The sequence below is a fragment of the Xenopus laevis genome, chromosome 8S (assembly GCF_017654675.1).
Source record: "Xenopus laevis strain J_2021 chromosome 8S, Xenopus_laevis_v10.1, whole genome shotgun sequence".
In the NCBI taxonomy this organism is placed as follows: Eukaryota; Metazoa; Chordata; class Amphibia; order Anura; family Pipidae; genus Xenopus; species Xenopus laevis.
Window position 1 is genome coordinate 95,567,257 of NC_054386.1, and position 20,007 is coordinate 95,587,263.

The window sequence follows — 20,007 nt, forward strand, 5'->3', positions numbered from 1 at the left end:
TTGCATGTATTTTCCCCCTTTGCTGAGGGTTTGGAGCATGAGCACCCGGACCCCACATGGAAAGCGGTAAGCTTCCTTATATATTTTCCTATGTCTTTTGCTTTTTATTTAGTTTGTTCTACTATTGCCCTCTGCCCCATATTGGAATGTTCCATACTTATTGCTTATACTTACTACATTGCTTGCTTACTAGATGCCATTATAGCTCAAATTGTGGGCAGTTTGGTACAATTGCCAGATGACTGATCTTGAAAACCTACTCAGGGTCTCTCTGGAATCACTGTACTATTAATACTATTTATACATGATGGTTAACATAGCAAAATATATTTGCCCATGAGCTCTCAAATACAAATCAGTCAACATATGTTTTCATTATTCTAAGGGCAGAGACACACGGTCAGATTCGGGGAGATTAGTTGACCGGTGACAAATCTCCTCTTCTTCGGGGCAACTAATCTCCCCAAACTGACTTCCTCTGCCTTCCCACCAGCTAGGATGTAAATCTCCAGCGGGATTGTACTCTGAGCACTTTGTTTTCTGAAGTTTCCTCGCGAAAACTAAGCGCTCCGAGTTACGTCCCACCATTTTCATTCTAGCTGGCGGGAAGGCAGTTCGGTGAGATTAGTTGCCTCGAAGAAGAGATTTGTCGCCGGGCATCTAATCTCCCTGAATCTGACCGTGTGTCTCTGCCCTAACTGTACAGGTATGGGATCCGTTATCCAGAAACCCGTTATCCGGAAAGCTCTCCATCTCCATCTTATCTAAATAATCCAAATTTTAAAAAATAATTCCCTTTTTCCCTGTAATAATAAAACAGTACCTTGTACTTGATCCCAACTAAGATATAACTAATCCTTATTGGAAGCAAAATAAGCCTATTGGATTTATTTAAAGGGATACTGTCATGGGAAAAAATGTTTTTTTTCCAAAATGCATCAGTTAATAGTGCTGCTCCAGCAGAATTCTGCACTGAAATCTATTTCTCAAAAGAGCAAACAGATTTTTTTATATTTAATTTTGAAATCTGACATGCCGCTAGACATATTGTCAGTTTCTCAGCTGCCTCCAGTCATGTGACTTGTGCTCTGATAAACTTCAGTCTCTCTGCTGTACTGCTTCTACATTGAGAAGGAGAAACAAGAGCCTGCCAGAAAGCAGTTCCATCCTAAAGTGCTGGCTCTTTCTGAAAGCACATGACCAGACAAAATGACCTGAGATGCCCCTACACACCAATATTATAACTAAATACACTTGCTGGTTCAGGAATGAACTTTTATATTGTAGAATTAATTATTAACTACATCATAAATATCATAACAGAATCCCTTTCATGTTTACGTGATTTTCAAGTAGACTTAAGGTGTGAAGATCCAAATTACAGAAAGATCTGTTATCCGGAAAACCTCAGGTTCCGAGCATTCAGGATAACAGGTCCCATACCTGTACAATATCACATAAATGGTTGCTAAGAATTCTAGTCAGCAATGACAGCAGTAAGAAATGTATTGATATGCAAAAATGCACAATATAAAATTCTACCACTATCCATTCATTCCTATGGTATTTTTAGGTGTACTTATCAGTGGGTGAAAGAGTTTAGCATTGATTAATATGCCTCTAAAATCACAAACAAATGAACAGAGAGTGGTAGAATTTTGCTATGGTGAGCTCTTATTTCACATATAAATCTGACCCTAAGTAATAGTAAAATAAACGTATCTAATGTATAAATTAAATATTGGGTTTTTATAAAAAACTAGAACTTGACCTTTATTTACCGGTTTTTAATAGGTTATATAATTTTACCTAAAAAAATAATTGAAACCATTTGGATGGAGTTTATACAAGAGGAGAAACGTGGGTGTTCTGGAAGGCTCATTGATCATATATTATTGTTTAGAACCTTCATTTTATTATGTTTTACTGAGGAGTAATATTGTTAGCGAGCCAATGCACAATTCTTTTCTCTGCCCGCAGTGATGACTATTTGTTGTTCTGCAGCTTGAGCCCAGTCCTCTTTGGCATAATGTTTTACCATTATTCTCAAACCCAACTCTAATATCCAACTCTATTGTATATATACTGGCTGCTGAGACAGGGGCAGCTCACTTGCCTACATTACTGAATGTGGTTTGGACAATTTATAAAAGCAGTATTTTCTTATTGCATTTTTTGGTGATTTGTCCTTAAATGACTTTACACTGATCAGTTATGGATTTGTACGTACTAGCTGTACATTGCTACACATTTAATATGGGTTCCACATGTAGAACCCCTCCAGTGCATACATATATATGTAGGGACCCGGAGGGTTAATTCCCTTCCGGTCAGAGCTTCATGGTGCAGAAAAATTGTTTGGGACTAACTACAGGCTTTCCTAAGGGGCAGAGCCCTTGTGTTGGTGCAGCATGCCCGATCCCAAAAGGTGTCACTATAAAATGAGATTGCCATGTGCTCACAGCCATTATTTCTGGAAGATTTCTACTGACTGTACTTCACTAAAGAGATAGTAATTTCAGCTGCCAATATGTAGAGGCAGGAGGCCTCTGAGGCTGGGGTAGGTGACCCCATGCCTGGGAGCTCGATCAGGAGGGTCTTAAGTTCCTTGAGTATGCTCGCGCTATAGACAGTGCTGGGAGGTATGTCTGGAGGATCAAGCAAGCTGCATATGCTTCATGAAATGGATTAATCACTGTGGATGCCTGCTCCAGCTCTGGATGAGCCTACCCATCTGTGTGAATCCCGAGGGTAAGGTGTGCCCAGGGAAGGGAAAAAAAAGAGAGGATCCAGGATGGTTTCTGTTTATGACACAGGCTGTTTGTAGATGCCTGCCATGAGGGAGCCAGTACCTAACCGGAGGGAAAGGTATTTTGGGCAGGTAGTGCTACCTGGGACATTGAAACTCTTTTGGGGAAAAGGGACTGAGACTCTCTGATTCTGCCAAAGGGATAAGTGTGGGACTTTGCCTGGCACGGAGGGCAGGGAAATGGACTGCCACAGGTTCCCAGGGGAGTGGGCCATATTTGTATGATGTAAATGCTGTTTTTACTTACCCTTTAATTTACACTTTCTTTATATAAAGTTGTTGTTTTTTTACAAAAGCGTGTGTTGCATGATATTCCTAATGAGCCACTCACCGGTGAATTCCCGGAGTCCATTAGGTGGAGGCACTGCCGGAGAAGAATTTCCAGTACCCTTTCAACTTGCAAAGGGGACTCAGGACCTGTAAGTCGGTAATAATGTACAACCTTGGCACCAGGGGGGTTGCCAAGAGGGTGTTACATACACATCCATATACAGACCTATCTATACACTCAAATATATATATAAACTGCATATATACAAATAACTGTACCTACTAAAGGCCCCCATACATGGGCTGATAAAAGCTGCCGATAAACCGAGTAGGCAGCTTATTGGCCCGTTTGTGGGGTCATCCGACCAGCATCCCGGATCGATATCTGGCCGAAAGTCGGGCAGATGCCGATCAGCAGGGTAAAAAATCCCGTCTGATCATGGCTGCATCTTTTCATTGGTGCGGTCCTGTGATCCGACCTCCCGTATGGCCTCTATTCTGATCCGATCCTTGGGCCCTAGAGCCCACGATCGGATCAGCCCGATATCGCCCACCTCAATGTGGATCTCCCTGTGTATGGTCACCTTAACTGTAAATCGTAAGATCACAATAGCCTTGGATATTATGCTTGTTCAAGAAATCATCCAAACCCCTCTTAAAGTCATTAACAGAATCAGCCATCACATTCACAACATCACCCGGCAGTGCATTCCCCAACCTCACTGTCCTCGCTGTAAAGAACCACCTACTCTGCTTCAATGAAAGTTATCTTCCTCTAGTGGTGGCCATAGACGCAAAGATTCTATTGTACGATTCGAGGATTCGTATGATTTTCGGACCGTATATGGAGAGTCCCGTCATTTTTCGTTCGTTGGAGATCGGTCGTTTGGACGATCGGACAGGTTTGATTTTCTCCCGACTGATCCCGCCGGAGCCCATTGCGCTCTCATAGTAATCTGATCATTTGGCCGTAGGGCCGAACGTTCAGATTACCCCTGATATAGCCATGCCCGTTAGTGGCATATCGGGGAAAGATCGGCTCGTTTGGCGATGTCGCCAAACAAGCGGACCTTTTCGTCTATGGCCTGTATGGATGGCCTCTGGTTTTTGATCTTTTCTATGAGAACAAAAATCCCCCTACATATGATTTTTTAAAGCAGAGGTTTGCAGACTTTTTGGTTTCAAAATTCCCTTTGTGGTCAAAGGTGGAACTATCTTTAGTACAGATAAAATTGTAATTTTTAACTTGATCCAAGGTCTTGTTTTGCCTCTGTTTGAGATCCAACACTTGATCAGGGTCCAGTTAACCCTAGATATCTAGGCAAACACTGGTGTAAAAGTCGACCCTGCTATAGTTCCAGGGGTAGCCAAGGCCGACATAAACACTCAACTCAAATCTTACCCAAACAGATTTTCATGCTGGGGCTGATTAGCTCATAACAAGGTTACAGATATATAAACATTGGTTTAAAAGTCACCCTGCTACAGTTTTAGTGGTTCCTATGGCACAAATAAACACTTCAAAACCCACCCTAAACTTGCCTTCAGGCCGGGCCCCTTAGTTAAAAACTAGGTTAAAAATATACTGTATAGAAACAATGTTGTAACAGAAACCCTACTATAGTTCCAAGGATGTCTGGCACAGTACACAGCCCAAAATTCACCCTAAGGGTGGCCATAGACGTAACAATTACGATCTTTTTTGGAAAAGATCTTTCCAAAAAAGATTGTTAGTTTCAACAGACACGTGTAGAGCTGAATCATCAATATACAGAGAGAAACAATAGAATTCTACCTGTATCTTATGATTCAGCACTAACAATGGCCGATGTTCAGGTGCCTTCAAAGCCGCCCAATCAAAATTTTCTGTCCAGCCCGATCGACGAGCTGACAGATATCCAAGTCTTCTGCTGATATCGGTCGGCTCTTTTCCCACCATATACACACACCGAATATCCTATGAAAATCTGTGCATCTATGGCCACCTAACTGGTGTTCAGGCTGGAAGATTTGGCGTGAGTGCTTATTTGTTGCCCTGGATACCCCTGGAATTATAGCAGATATATATATATATATATATATATATATATATGAAATTGCTGTCAGTCAGTCTAGGCTAGGCCTTCTTGGTCTCCCAGGGAATCCAGCCCAATAATTCAATATCCCAAGTAAAGCTTTTCTCTTTGATTTGACAGCCTTTCCTACCCATACTGCAATAACCAAATACTTTCACTGCACCACTGACCTAACAAGCTACCTAGGTAGTTGTGTTTTGACAGAAAGTGAGTGCAGGAGGAGGCTTCAAATCTCAGCCATACCCCTGCCCCTGAGCACTGAAAGGTGACTTTGTTCTAGGACCTATGCCGTGATTGCAGCCCTGAGGGGACGTGTTTTATGAGGTCCATAAAAATGTATGTAGGGAACGTGCAAAGCAAGTCTCCAGCGCTCATTTCACTCCAGATGCTGCTGCATTCCTGTTGTGGATACAATGCTTGGTTACGAGGCAGGGCCTGCAAAAGGCAGAATAGGGGATTAAAGAACAGTCCCTAACGGGATCCCAACCCTTTTTTTGCATAGATCTCTCTGCCGTGCACTTTTTTATGGGTTGTAAACTAAGGCCTGCTATCGAACAAAAAAACAAAATTTGCACTAATGATGAGGCTGTTGGCCAAGATTCTCTATTATAAGTCCCCCAAGTCCTGCTAATGTCGAAAATTCTTCACTGGAGGTAATGCCGTTGCTCTTGGGGGTCCGCAGGTATTTGTATAAAGGGACAAGGAGGCAAATTTACTAGCTGGGAACTTGCTGCTTCAGAAGCTGCAGGAAATTCTTTGCAGAGAATATGGAGTTGTTTTTAAGGATGACGGCAGGGGGTGCCGTGTTACCCTGTCACTTGTAATTAAAGGGAAACAAATGCTACATGCAAATATGGAATATCCATCGTATCTATATATGAGATAACTATACATACCTGATGTTAGGGCTTATTTACAATGTATATTGGGGCCAATCTGCCTCAGTCAAAATGTCACTTGTACTTGTGCCTACTTGCACTTCTTTATACCCAGAACTTTAGTACAATGATGACCTGTCCTTTACACCTGCCTCAAACTTTTACCTGGTACTTCCAAATCACATACGTCCCAATTGTCCCGTTTTTCACGGGACAGTCCCGATTTTGACAGCTCAGTCCGCAGTCTCGTGTTTGTTACTGAAATGTCCCGACTTTCTTTTTGATCTCCTGCACTGCAACACCCAGTAAAAGATACAAAGTTTTTAACTTAATAGGCTTTTGGCACAGAGCCCAGAATTGATACTTAGATACTTTTGTATCAATTTAAGATAAGCAAGTCTCTTAAGACATTTCTCCTTAACATAAGAGCTTCACTATTAAAGCGACAAAGTGGAAGTTTTAGCTCAGTGCTGCCTCCAAGAGTCAGAAGCATAAGAGCAGGTTCTAAGGCTAATTGATTTAGGGCAACTTTAGGCCATAAAGTGCTGTTCCTGTGAGGATAATATATTTGAGATGAGTAACATATTGTAACCATTACCCTGTGACCTCCCGTCTAACTGCCAGTAAAACACAAATGAGAGCTGCCTGCCACGTGTCACCTTCTAACTGAGACTACTGCTTCCAGTGTGGTAGCAAACAATTCCGGGATATACAGATATAAATTCTAATATTACAACATGAGTCTCTACCCATTTCCATTACAATGTATGCTGTAAAATAAATTGAATGCTATATGTTCCAATTATAAAATGTGTGTGTGTGACACCCCAGGTGGGGGCTGCTCCATTACTTATTCCAGGGACTATGGGGTGGGTGTAGGGTTGCCACCTGTCTGGTTTTGACTCGGACAGCCCGGTATTTTGAGGGTCTGCCCGGGTCTATACTTCCTGCCCGGTTTTCCAAATAAGGAAAAGCGGGCGAGATTCCCTTGATTGACATGGCGATCGGCCAATCACTGATCACCGCATCATAGCCCCGCCCAATAATGTCACGGGCCCGCCCACTGACGTAATAGTCCCGCCCACTGACTGCACGGGTCCGCCCACTGATGCCACAACAAGCTAATATGGCAGCTGCTATCCTAAACAAACAGATAGAGCTTCTGGAGCTTTTACTCAGGTATGGTAAAACATTCTACAGAATAAATATAGCATTCCAGCTTGCACTTTTGCAGCTGATCTATTGGCAATAAAATGCCTCTGTAGCTTTCCTTCTCCTTTAAAAGAACTGCAATCTTCATAGGATATAACTGTCTATATCATATAATACGATTATGTTAAGGTATATTTCCCCTTTAACTGTGACCCTATTACATGTCCGTACTATAACATCAAACAAAGCACTGATGTAAAGAGATAAACAGATGCGACTGCTGAGGTCATTGTATTCCACTCATTTCAATCGTGTGAGATAATGGTTTCTCCCTCATGAACCCTGAACATATTGCAATGATCTGACGTGTTACTACCCTCCCCTGCTCGCTCTGAAGTCTCCAGTTCTTCACTCCCAGGTAAACTATTTAACTGGAGGTCAGGCTGCGTAGCAAAGGATGCTGGAACTGTAGTTCTGAACAGCTGGAGTGTGCCATGTTTGACATGTCTGGAACAGTTCTATGATAGAGGCCATATTGCCTGGATTGTTATATACACAGTCCAGCAGGGATGATTCACTTTTGGAACCTCCAAGAGGTGATTGGGATCCCATGGATGTGAGATGTTCATGCGTCTAAAGGTGGCCATACATGGAGAGATTTGCTCGTTTGGCGATGCCTAACAGGCGGTCGGATCGCGGGACTGCATTAACGAACAGATGTGTCCGCGATCCGACGGGATTTTTAGTCCCATCCGATCGAGATCTAGCCGACTTTCGGCCAGATCTCGATCGGGGAAGCCTGTCGGGGGGCCCCATACACGGGCCAATAAACCGCGGACTCGGTCTGTCGGCAGCTTTTATCGGCCCGTGTATGGCCACCTTAACTCAATAGTCACTTCTGCATTGTTTTGGAGTTAGTTGGGTGTGAGTCCTGATTGAACCCATAATGCCACTTGCTGAAGATAAACAAATTCATGAATTATGATGATGATAATGAGCACCTGTGACCCTGTACCTTTTATTAATGAATTTTCTTTACAAAAATCTGCATTTCTGTCATTTTCATTATAATGCCAAGGAAGACTAACAAGGAAAGTGGTTTAAGTCTAGGTGATTTTAACTACAAAATTCCTGGAATGAAAATCTGCTGGGAAATTCACATGACTTGGATAAATATAGAAAAAGCAACAGTTTATTTGCCAAGCAAGCAATATAGATTCATCTTGTTATCGGATACTGTATATTTCACTGATCCAATGTGTTATTTTCCGTTTGCTTCGTAGGGGGAGGACTGAGCTCTCTAAGTCTAAGAATGATTCTCTCTGGGCTCCGTGACTTCAAGATAATAAAATACACAACCCTCTGACTGGAACTTGGATAGGAGCCATTGTTGATGCTGCTGAGAGCCAACGTTTCCGGACAGCATGAAATAATGGCTGCACTCCTATGTTATACCTATTTTGGAAATCGACCAGCGCTTATTAGTTTGTGTCGATAACAACAACTGATGTCTCAACAGATCCAATAGATATGCCATGGTGGTACTCTCAAAGCAACTTCCCTTCTGAAGTATTTTTGCCATTGCCGGAGTACCATCATATGTTTAGGATCACTTCACCATATTGACAGCCACTCTGATCTCAGATTTAAAACTTCGGCTGCACTCTGAAGTGGTCATGCACATATTTTGATCTTCAGAATAACTCCATACAAACATATCTGGGCAGGAACCATTAAAGCCCAATACAAGATATGTACCTTACAAGCTGGGTTGCTGTTTCAGCCTGATACAAGCCCTTAAGGGTGTCCTTCAAAAGTTTTCTACCTCATAGAATCAATGTCTGCTCCAATCACCCACTGTTGGTCAGCAAAAACATATACAGTATACAGTGCAACCGCAATTTTACATCCCCTGATTTTAAGTTTTCCCTCATGTTTTGTGGTTCCACCTCTATATTATGCATAATACATTTTCCTGGATTTTACACCATTTTTTTCTGCTCCCCTGAAAAACGTAAAATAGGGGTTCTACTGTAGAAAATAAAGAGTAGCAGCATGCTCAGTAAGTACCTGCACCATGCATGTATATAGAGCACACAAGTCTGCAACACCCAGAAGAAGACTGACAACGATTAGGAAGCTACAGAGACAACTTTGTAGATGTGGATCTTCATCATACAACTGCTTTACCTCTTGGCTGGTAAAATTTGTCCTATAAGTAAGTTCAGTCCTTTCTGTCATGTTGGATCTAGCCTGAACCTTATTAGTCTTAACAAAAATACATGGACTTGGGTAGAAGAGTCAATAAGGGTTGTGTAATCACCTAAATGAGTGTTGAGCAACGACATAATATCTCCCAAACATCATCCATAGGCTGCTCTCAGTTTAATCAATTCATTGAAACGGTTTCCCTTGTACTCACCAAGCACTGCCCATCAACACAGACATCGAGAGAGCCGGCTTCACATGGGGTGCCATCTTGGACCTTCTCTGTGTGACGCACATAGAAACGGTAGCCAACGGGACGGCAGTTTAGTGCACATCTTTGGTTGCCACTCACTGAAAATAAAATAGAGCATGCCATTAATGATGGTCTGTGTGGCATCCTGGGGTATTTTTAAGGGATGAGCATTAGTTACATGTTTTGATAACAATCAATGTAAAGTTGTCAGTTTATTACAAAAAAAAAGTACAATTCACTTGCTTTAAAGTCATTCTTCTACTTTCAGGGTCCTTATTAGGAAAACATCAGTGTATCACCATTCATCAATAGTTCCAAAGCTCCAAATCTCATCCTAACTGATCTTTTACTTAGGTTTTCAGGGGTATCTAGAATGTCAAAATAGGCATCCTCCCTAAATTTTACCTTCAATCGTCAACAGACTGAGCACTCCCTTGCACTACACCAGGCCCCCCATTGGGACCAGGATCACAGTTTGGGAACCACTGGACTACTGCTTCAGTATCATATGTGTAGTTTTATTTTGCCAACCCTAATTAAAACTGTCCATTACTAAAAGATACTCAATGACACACATGGTTTGAATGTACCATGTGCAACAGATGAAGAAGAGAAAACACACCTAGATATGTAATATATGTATCTGCCATTATTTAACCAAAAAAAATATCTTCAAATTGAAAGCCTCAGCATTCGACCTGATAACCTTGATCAGTTTATAATTACACTTGACCGCCCTGAAAGCCACATTTTATAACAAATAAAATGATCCATGTCAGACACCTACAATGTAACATATTTTATTGAAAGTGATGGTCTTGATTAGCCGGCCCCCCCATCTTTCTGAGAGCTGCTGACTTCGGGAAGGCATGGACGTTTAAGGGGCCCTGGCCACCAATTTTCTCATAATGTGGGGGGGGGCCCTGGCCAAGAAATTTGCCCACCAATTTTTTTTTCTCATGTGGGATCCTAGCCACCAATATTTTTTACTGGGGGGACCCTGACCACAAATGTTTTTTTATGGGGGGCCCTCACCACCAATATCTTTTTATTTTTTATTAACATGTGGGAACCCTAGCCACCAATATTTTTTTTGTTTTTTTACTGTGTGGTGGGGGGTGGACCTGTGGGGTGGGCGGACCTGTAAGTGGGGCTTGCAGTGGGTGCAGCCCAGGGGGCCCAGGAAATTTTGTTGTATGGGGCCCTGCGATTTCTGATGGCGGTCCTGCACATGACTGAAGGAATAACAATTCTCACAAATGTTGCCCAAGTGCTAAAACTTCCATGTGATATATCAGTTTAATTTATAATGGCTTCTAACTTGACTGAGACAAGAGATCACTGCTTCAAAGGAGTTAAACTATTCTGTTGCCATTGTGATGGAGCCACTTGTCCACAAGTACAAGCCATGTTGTAATGACCACGTTCAGGAACCTTGATTGGTGATAGTACCTTGTGGACTCACAGGAGAATCCCTTTGGTTTCCGATGTTCACCGAAACCCATTTGGGGCCCCGGGTTTTCTGCTGTAGAAACCAAACAGGTAGTGCGTAAGAAGTCCGTAATCTAGGTACCGGTAAGGATCAAGAGAAGGCGTAGTCAAGTCAGGCGAAGAGTTCAAGGCAGACGGCAGGAATTGTAGTCGTGGATCAGGCAGTAGTCAAAACCAGGAATTCAAAAAGTCAGAATAACACGCTTTGGCAGGAACAGAAAACTGGAACCTAGCTTGGGCATTTCCAAAATGGAGACTGGGCTCTTTAAAGGGAATGTGGAGCCGAAATTCAAATGTGGTGCGTATTGGTGACGTCACAGTGTTTGGTGCTATGACGCAGGCATCATGACACTCGACGTCACCTGGGACGCAAATGCGCAAGTGCATGCCTGTGCACAATCTTCACATTAGATACGCGCAAGGAGGTAATAAAACACCGGAATCTCCCGGCGCGTCTTACAGTACCCCCCCCCTTCAGGAGTGACCTCCGGGGACTCCCAAAACGTATCTGGAAACTTCTTGTGAAAGGCCCAGATCAGACGAGGAGCATGAGTGTCAGCAGCTCTCACCCAAGATCTCTCTTCAGGTCCAAAACCCTTCCAATGGACCAAATATTGGACATTGTCTCTCACCTTTCTGGAATCCAGAATCTCCTGAACCTCGAATTCTTGGTGATCCTGAAGAATGATAGGAGCAGGAGGAGGTAGATCAGAAGAAAAACTGTTTCTGACAAAAGCCTTGAGAAGAGAAACATGAAAGGAATTGGAGATGGTAGCTTCGTCTACCCTCTCCCAAGTTTAGGCCTCACTATGTGCGACCCTTCTGTTATTTCTATATACAGATTGTTCACAAGAACTTGTCTTGTTCTGTTACGGCCATATAAAGATGGTCCACAAGAACTTGTCTTGTCCTGTGATGGCCATTTAAAGGTTGACAGTGAACTTTAGATATCGAAAAGGAAAATGTAGCCTTTCAGACTTGGGTAAATTCTTCAAATAACAAACCCCCCCAAACAAATGTAAGTCTTTAAAAGAGAAGCATTGGGATATTGCCCGGAACACTTTTAGTTGCCTCAGTAACGATCAACATCTTCTATTGTTTAGATAGCTTCTATTTCATATTTACAGACCCAGATGCAGCTGACAGATGCTGGTGAGATATTGTGCCAACAAAACATTTCCTTGGCATCTTTCTTCACCAAAATAATCCCAACCTGACAAATCCATTACATTGCACCTACTGAACATTTCATTTAAAGCAGCAAGCGTGATTTATAACAGGATGGATTTATTGCCATCTTAAATGCCCAGGAGATATAATCATGTGGGGTTTAAATATATAAGATAAGGTTCTGTTGAGATTCATGTGAGTCCAACTGCAATGATGCAACTGTGTGTCCTTCTGCTATGAGGTGAGACTACTCTACTCCACGTGCCAGGTGACCACTGACAGCCTCCCTACTCCATGACCATAAAAAGCATTTGCTTTTCTTAATACAATCTCTATACTAAGATTTCCTCATGCTGAGAAAAAACTCCTTCTCTTAAGCCTTGAACACATCTGCAAGGCAGGGATTACATTTCATGAGCTGATTGCCTTCTTTTTCTCTCTCTCCTCTATACTTCTGCATACATCCTCTGCACTCCAACATCCATCAAACTATCCTGAAATTGAAATCTCCTCTTCACTGCTCCCATCACCCTCTCTCAATCTAAGCACACTATCTTGTATTGTTAAATCTATTATTCCCTCTCATCCCATCAAACAATACACTGCTCGCACTGTCAAATCTAGGTCACACCTTGTCTCACTCTCATTATTACTGTTACTTGCAGCTGGGGACGTCTCCCCAAACCCTGGTCCAACTCACTCATTTGTACCCTCACTTATTCCTACTCTCAGGCATTCAACAAGGTCTTTTCCAGTCTCTCAGACTTTACGTACTTCTAATATTGCAAACCTAATTCACATAAAGCCAACACCCTCCCTGCCTTTCTCATGTGCCCTCTGGAATGCACGGTCAATCTGCAATAAACTAACAGCAGTCCATGACCTCTTTATAGCTAAATCCCTTCACCTTCTTGCAATCACTGAAACATGGCTCTCACCCTCAGACACTGCTTCACCTGCTGCCCTCTGCTATGGAGGCTTTTCACTTACTCACACTCCTAGACCGGATGGCCGTCATGGCGGTGGGGTGGGATTTCTTCTCTCTCCCAAATGCAGGTTTCAAAATCTAACTACACCGTCTTCTCTCTCCTTCACTTCTTTTGAAGTCCACAGCATACGTTTGTTTTCTCCAATCTCTCTGCGTGTTGCTGTCATATATCGCCCCCCAGGTCCCTATTCCACCTTCTTGGATCACTTTGCTGCCTGGCTTCCATACTTTCTCTCCAGTGAGACACCTGCTCTCATTTTAGGGGACTTCAACATCCCCATTGACAACTCTGCTTCTGCTGCCACCTCTAAACTTCTCTCTCTAACAGCTTCATTTGGTCTCTCTCAGTGGACCGACTCACCTACCCACATCGAGGGTCATGCTCTTGACCTTATATTCTGCCACTCATGCTGCCCATCCAACTTAATAAACTCTCCCTACCCTCTGTCTGACCATCATCTACTCTCCTTTCAGATACTGCTTTCACCTGCACCTTCACAACTATCTCTCTCTACCCATACGTACAGAAACCTTAATGCCTTTGAACCACAACAATTATCAACAGTATCAGCACAATCCATATCTCATATTAATACTCTCTCCTGTCCCAATATGGCAGCTTCTCTCTACAATGATGCCCTTTCAACAGCACTTGACTCCCTTGCACCTTCTACCACCCGTCACAGCCGGCCAGCTAAACCCCAACCCTGGCACACTAGTGTAACACGGTACCTCAGAAGATGTAGTAGATCAGCTGAGCGACGGTGGAGAAAGTCACGAACTGATCCTGATTTCATCCACTTCAAATTCATGCTCTCTTGCTATAACCGAGCTCTATCATTAGCCAAAGAACATTACTTCTCTTATCTAATATCTACTATGTCCTCCAAACCACAGCAGCTGTTTGCCACATTTAACTCACTCCTATGCCCCCCTCCACCTCCTCCACCTATTAATGTTACTGCCCAAGACCTTGCTCATTTCTTTAATGAAAAAATCGATCTCATTAGGCTGAGCATACCGTCCGACAACAATCTCAGACCAACGTGCAGTCCACTCACATCTACTTTGCACTCCTTCACCCCTGCAACTCTAGATGAAGTCAGCAAACTTCTAGCCAGCTCAAAACCCACCACCTGCTCCCTTGACCCCATACCCTCTCGCCTTCTCCACCCAATCTCTGATACACTCTCTCCTGCACTTACCCACCTATTCAATCTTTCACTCTCTACTGGTACCTTTCCATCATTATACAAACAAGCACTAATCACTCCTATCCTCAAAAAACCTTCCCTTGATCCCAGCTCTCCCACTAACTATCGACCGGTCTCCCTTCTTCCATTCGCCTCCAAATTACTAGAAAGGCTTGTTTATAAACGCCTGATCCAGCATCTCACTCACAACTCCCTCCTCGACCCCTTGCAATCTGGCTTCCGCCCATCACACTCGACTGAAACTGCCCTCACCAAAGTAACCAATGATCTTCTATTGGCAAAGTCTAAAGGTCATTATTCTATTCTAATCCTTCTAGATCTCTCTGCAGCCTTTGACACAGTTGACCACACACTCCTCCTTGACATTCTACACTCATCTGGCATTCGGGACACTGCTCTTTCATGGTTTACATCTTATCTGTCTGACCGTTCCTTTAAAGTTTCCTTCTCTGACTCTACTTCTACTACTTTCCCACTCTCTGTTGGAGTTCCTCAAGGCTCTGTTCTTGGCCCCCTGCTGTTCTCGCTCTATACAACTTCACTAGGAAAACTCATTCAGTCATTTGGACTTCAGTATCACCTTTATGCTGATGACACCCAACTCTACTTGTCTACTCCTGATCTTTCTAATTCTGTCCTTTCCCAAGTCACAGACTGTCTCTCTGCTGTCTCCTCCTGGATGTCACAGCGCCACCTGAAACTGAACCTTTCTAAAACAGAACTCATTATATTTCCTCCAAGATCTTCCCCTGTCCCTCAGATATCACTCACCGTAAACAACACCACCTTTCATTCCACCACACAGGCACGCTGCCTAGGAGTCATCTTAGACTCTCATCTGTCTTTTTCACCACACATTCAAACACTTGCAAAATCTTGCCGTATTCAACTGCGCAACATTGCTCGAATACGACCATATCTCAGTTCAGAATCAACTAAAACACTGATTCAGTCTCTCATCATCTCCCGCCTTGATTACTGCAACTTACTCCTCACAGGTATTCCAACAAGTCACCTTTCACAACTCCAATCTGTTCTAAACGCGGCCGCTAGACTCATTCATCTAGCTCGCCGCTCAACATCAGCTGCTCCCATATGTATGTCCCTTCACTGGCTCCCAATCTCTTCTAGAATCAAATTCAAATTACTTACACTCACATTCAAGGCCCTTAATAATGAAACCCCTCCCTATATTTCATCTCTAATCTCCAAATACTCTCCTTCACGAAACCTACGCTCTGCTTCTGATCTTCGCCTCACTTCTCCTCTGGTCACTTCTGCCCATTCTCGTCTACAAGACTTCTCTCGGGCTTCTGCTTTTCTCTGGAACTCTCTGCCACAAGCTGTCAGACTTTCTCCTTCCTTCCAAACTTTCAAGCGCTCCTTAAAGACCCATCTGTTTAAAGAGGCCTATTCGTTGTACCTTAATTAATCATTGCTGTATCAAAAATGACAATGTGTTTATATAATCCTAATGTCTCAATTGTACCCTAACCTTTTAGTTTGTAAACCCTATTGTACTCTGTAATCCTTGTCTGTTAGCCACCATTTATTCCCTGTTTGCTAAAACTGCAGTAAAGCACTGCGTATCTTGACAGCGCTATATAAATAAATGATGATGATGATGATGATGATGAGCCCTGTCTCCATTAGGAGGGGCTTCCAGATTTCAGCAGATGCACGCTGGATCATCATGTAGGCAGCTAAAATGAGAAATGTATTTACTGGAAGTAAAAGAATGTTATTTAATGGAAACGGTAAAATAATTCATTATTCTTTTTGTTGAATGTATAGATGGTTAAAGAACAGATGAAAAACCGGACCAACACATCTGCTACAGCTCTTATAATTGGAAAAGAATGGACTACTGATGTATGTTTATATATTTATATATCAGGGATGCACCGAATCCAGGATTCGGTTCGGGATTAGGCCAGGATTCTGATATACTCCATAAATCACCTAGTTAATCTGCATTTCTACAACATAATGCTTTCAGGTACCATAAGTAGGAACTGCTTGGCCAGCAGCAGAGCAGTGGTTGTATGTATGGGGCCAAAAAGAATAGCATTTCCACTGACACCACTGATTTGTCTACAATCTCATCTTGTTAAAGGGATACTGTCATGGGAAAAAAATTTTTTTCAAAATGAATCAGTTAATAGTACTGATCTAGCAGAATTCTGAACTGAAATCCATTTCTCAAAAGAGCAAATAGATTTTTTTATATTCAATTTTGAAATCTGACATGGGGCTAGACCCCAGCTGCCCCAAGTCATGTGACTTGTGCTTTGATAAACTTCAGTTTCTCTTTACTGCTGTACTGCAAGTTGGAGTGATATCATCCCCTCCCTTTCCCCCCCAGCAGCCAAACAAAAGAACAATGGGAAGGTAACCAGATAGCAGCTCCCTAACACAAGATAACAGCTGCCTGGTAGATCTAAGAACAACACTCAATAGTAAAAACCCATGTCCCACTGAGACACATTCAGTTACATTGAGAAGGAAAAACAGCAGCCTGCCAGAAAGCATTTCTCTTCTAAAGTGCAGGCACAAGTCACATGACTTGGGGCAGCTGGGAAATTGACAAAATGTATAGCCACATGTCAGATTTCAAAATTGAATATAAAAAAATCTGTTTGCACTTTTGAGAAATGGATTTCAGTGCAGAATTCTGCTGGAGTAGCACTAATAACTGATGCGTTTTGAAAAAAACATGTTTTCTGATGACACGATCCCTTTAATAGGAAGGGGGGCAATGGATATAGCAACACAAGATTGAGCCAGGGGAACTGTGGGTAGTGAGAATGTGGTGCAAGGTGCTGAGTGCATCAAAAAGCAAGGTGCAGTGAGTGTTTGATGGAAGCCCCTATATTTAACATCTGCCTTAAACTGGCAGTAAGTATAAAGTTCCCATGTGCCTTGTGGTGTTTCCTAGCTTGTGTCTGAATGAAGAGCAAGTTATGGGCTGTGCAAGGGAACACCAAAGCCAGCACACCAACCACACCTTGGGGCAGATTCACTAAAGAGCGAAGTGGCTAACGCTAGCGACATTTCACCAGAAATCCCATCCGCAGGGTACGCACAGGCGTAGGTGACAATTCGCTAGCGAACGGGACCGTTGCTAGCGTTCATTTGCACTCTATCAACAGGCGAGTTTTTGATCTAGCGAACGGGCGTAACTCACGAAGATGCAAATTTTTTCGAGTTTCCTTCGCCACCTCAGACCTGGTGAACTGCTAAAATGAAGCTACATCCTCCTCAATCATATGTCAGTGACATCATATCCTGTGAGCCGGAAATGCATTAAAGATGTAAAAACGCTGGCGACTTGTCCTTTCTTTCAGTGAAATTGCCTGCAAAAGTCCTAACTATTAAACTTTTTTGTGTTAACATTTTTCCCCAGACATTTGAGGGGCATGGAACATTTGTTTTAGGGTGGGCTCATGTCTAGGGCATTAGAGGATCTCTTGTATCTTTATTCAGGTTCCTTGGACATGTTCCTTGGCCACTTCAAGCATTTGCACCAGCATCTCTAATAAAGATGTCCATTCGACTTTAATGTACCTGCCACATTTCAAACTGACCTAAGCTTAAAGGGCATGTAAAGTCTAAAATAGAATAAGGCTAGAAATGCTGTATTTTGTATATTAAACATAAACATGAACTTACTGCACCACAAGCCTAATCAAACAAATAATTTATGATTTCAAAGTTGGCTACAGGGGGTCACCATCTTGTTACTTTGTTAAATATCTTTGCAAGACTAAGACTGTGCACATGCTCAGTGTGGTCTGGGCTGCTTAGGGATCGTCATAAACAAAGCTGCTTGAGTTCTGCACGGCTGGGAAGTAAGGTGGGGGCTCCCCCTGCTGTTCATAAGTATGATTGTTTCCCTGCTTAGCAGTTAGGGACCGTCTGACAATTCTTATCCACAGCAGTAAATGAAGGGAGAATTTCATTGCATATGGTCAGGTTTCTTATAAAAATGGTGCACATTTTGTAATTAAAGTATATTGGAAATAGGTTTCTTTTCATTAAAGAAAGTAAAAATGGGATATTATTTTTTTGCCTTTACATGCCCTTTAAGAGGACTAACAAAGTTTCACTAGGCAGAAGCGTTGATAGCGTTGTTTCGCTTTGAAACGCTCGCACTGCCAAAGTAACACTAGCGAAAAGTCGCCAGCGTTCGTCGTCCAGGACACAAATTCGTATTTTAGAGAATTAGAGTAGTGGTATCAAATTTTCGCCTGGCGAAATGTCGCGAAGTGTGGTGAAGCATTTGCTGACGACCTTTTAGTGAATTTGCCCTCTTGTGTTTAAAGCATTGATGAACGTAGGTTGCGCTGTATTCTTTGGGTCAGGGAGCTAACTACAGAACAGTGTGTATAGTAATGCAAGAGGGGGTCAATAATGCTTTAAACTGCAGCCTCCATCTATTGTAAAAGTAGGATTCCCTGCATGGGGAGTGCTGGGCGTTGTACTGTGCTACATGTTGGGTTTTAAATAATAGAGTTTTGCAGAGTATTTTGCCCTCTTCCTGCCCTGACAAATTGATAGGTAGAATGAAAGGTAGAAGCCTTTCAATAAAATTAATGAGTATGCACCAAAATGTACAGTTGAATAGCCAACATACGTAGCCTTTTCTTATGAAAGAAAGGAACAGCTGAAAATAATTACATAAATTGCCAAAGTTTCACTTTAATAGAAGATTTATTTCAAACTGGCCACTCGGCTTTCTGGAAGGATCATCACATGAATAAATATTTCAGATATCTGCCCTAAATATGAGTGCAAAGTGAGACCTCCCTGCCTTCTGTGGACGGATGAGGGGCCCCAGGAACAAAACAACAATGAGAAGCCATAGGCTGACTGGAGAGCTGAAGGGAGCGCACAGCTGCAGGACATCTGGCTGTGGTGCTTCCCAACTTGGGCCAGATTCTATCCCAACAAGGTCACTCTGTGTTTTACAGTATATTTTATCTGGCCTGACAAAAATACTGACTTCAGCGTGAGGAGAGGCAACAGCTGATCTGAAGATATGAAGCTTCCATCCAAATGGCATCTCCAGCGCTCTAAGTGAAGAAAAGAACTAACAAAGGCGTCTCTGTTGTACATTTTATTAGGGGGACGTGTTTCTGCCTGCGTCTGTTATACTATTATTGTAATAACGCTAAACACTTTATTGGTTTGGCCTTTGCCAGTCAATAAGAAGTGGCTCGGTCAACATCAGGACAGCAAGGCAGATTCATAGCATGTTTCCAATTCCTTCAAAGGTTATTATATTCCTAGATTTCTGCAGAATTGTGCTTAGAACAGAAGAATACTAATACTGCCTATTTTATTGCTTTATTCTATTTCTCTGTACAGTCTTAAAGGAGAACTAAAGCTTAACTAAAGAAGTAGGTAGAAATGTTGTAGATTTTGTTTTGTGCTTCTGTAACAGCCCAAGGCAACCACAGCCCTTTAGCAGTAAAGATCTGTGTCTCCAAAGATGCC

General features: G+C 42.5%; 1 protein-coding gene across 1 annotated transcript in view; it reads right to left on the reverse strand.

Annotated features, from left to right (window-relative positions):
• The window catches only part of adamtsl4.S (ADAMTS like 4 S homeolog), a 127,010-nt gene that overhangs the window by 27,275 nt on the left and 79,728 nt on the right, over positions 1 to 20,007 (reverse strand). The window contains exon 6 of the mRNA XM_018233444.2: positions 9,607 to 9,743. Within this exon, the coding sequence (XP_018088933.1) occupies positions 9,607 to 9,743 (137 nt within the window). The remainder of the gene's footprint in view (positions 1 to 9,606; positions 9,744 to 20,007) is intronic.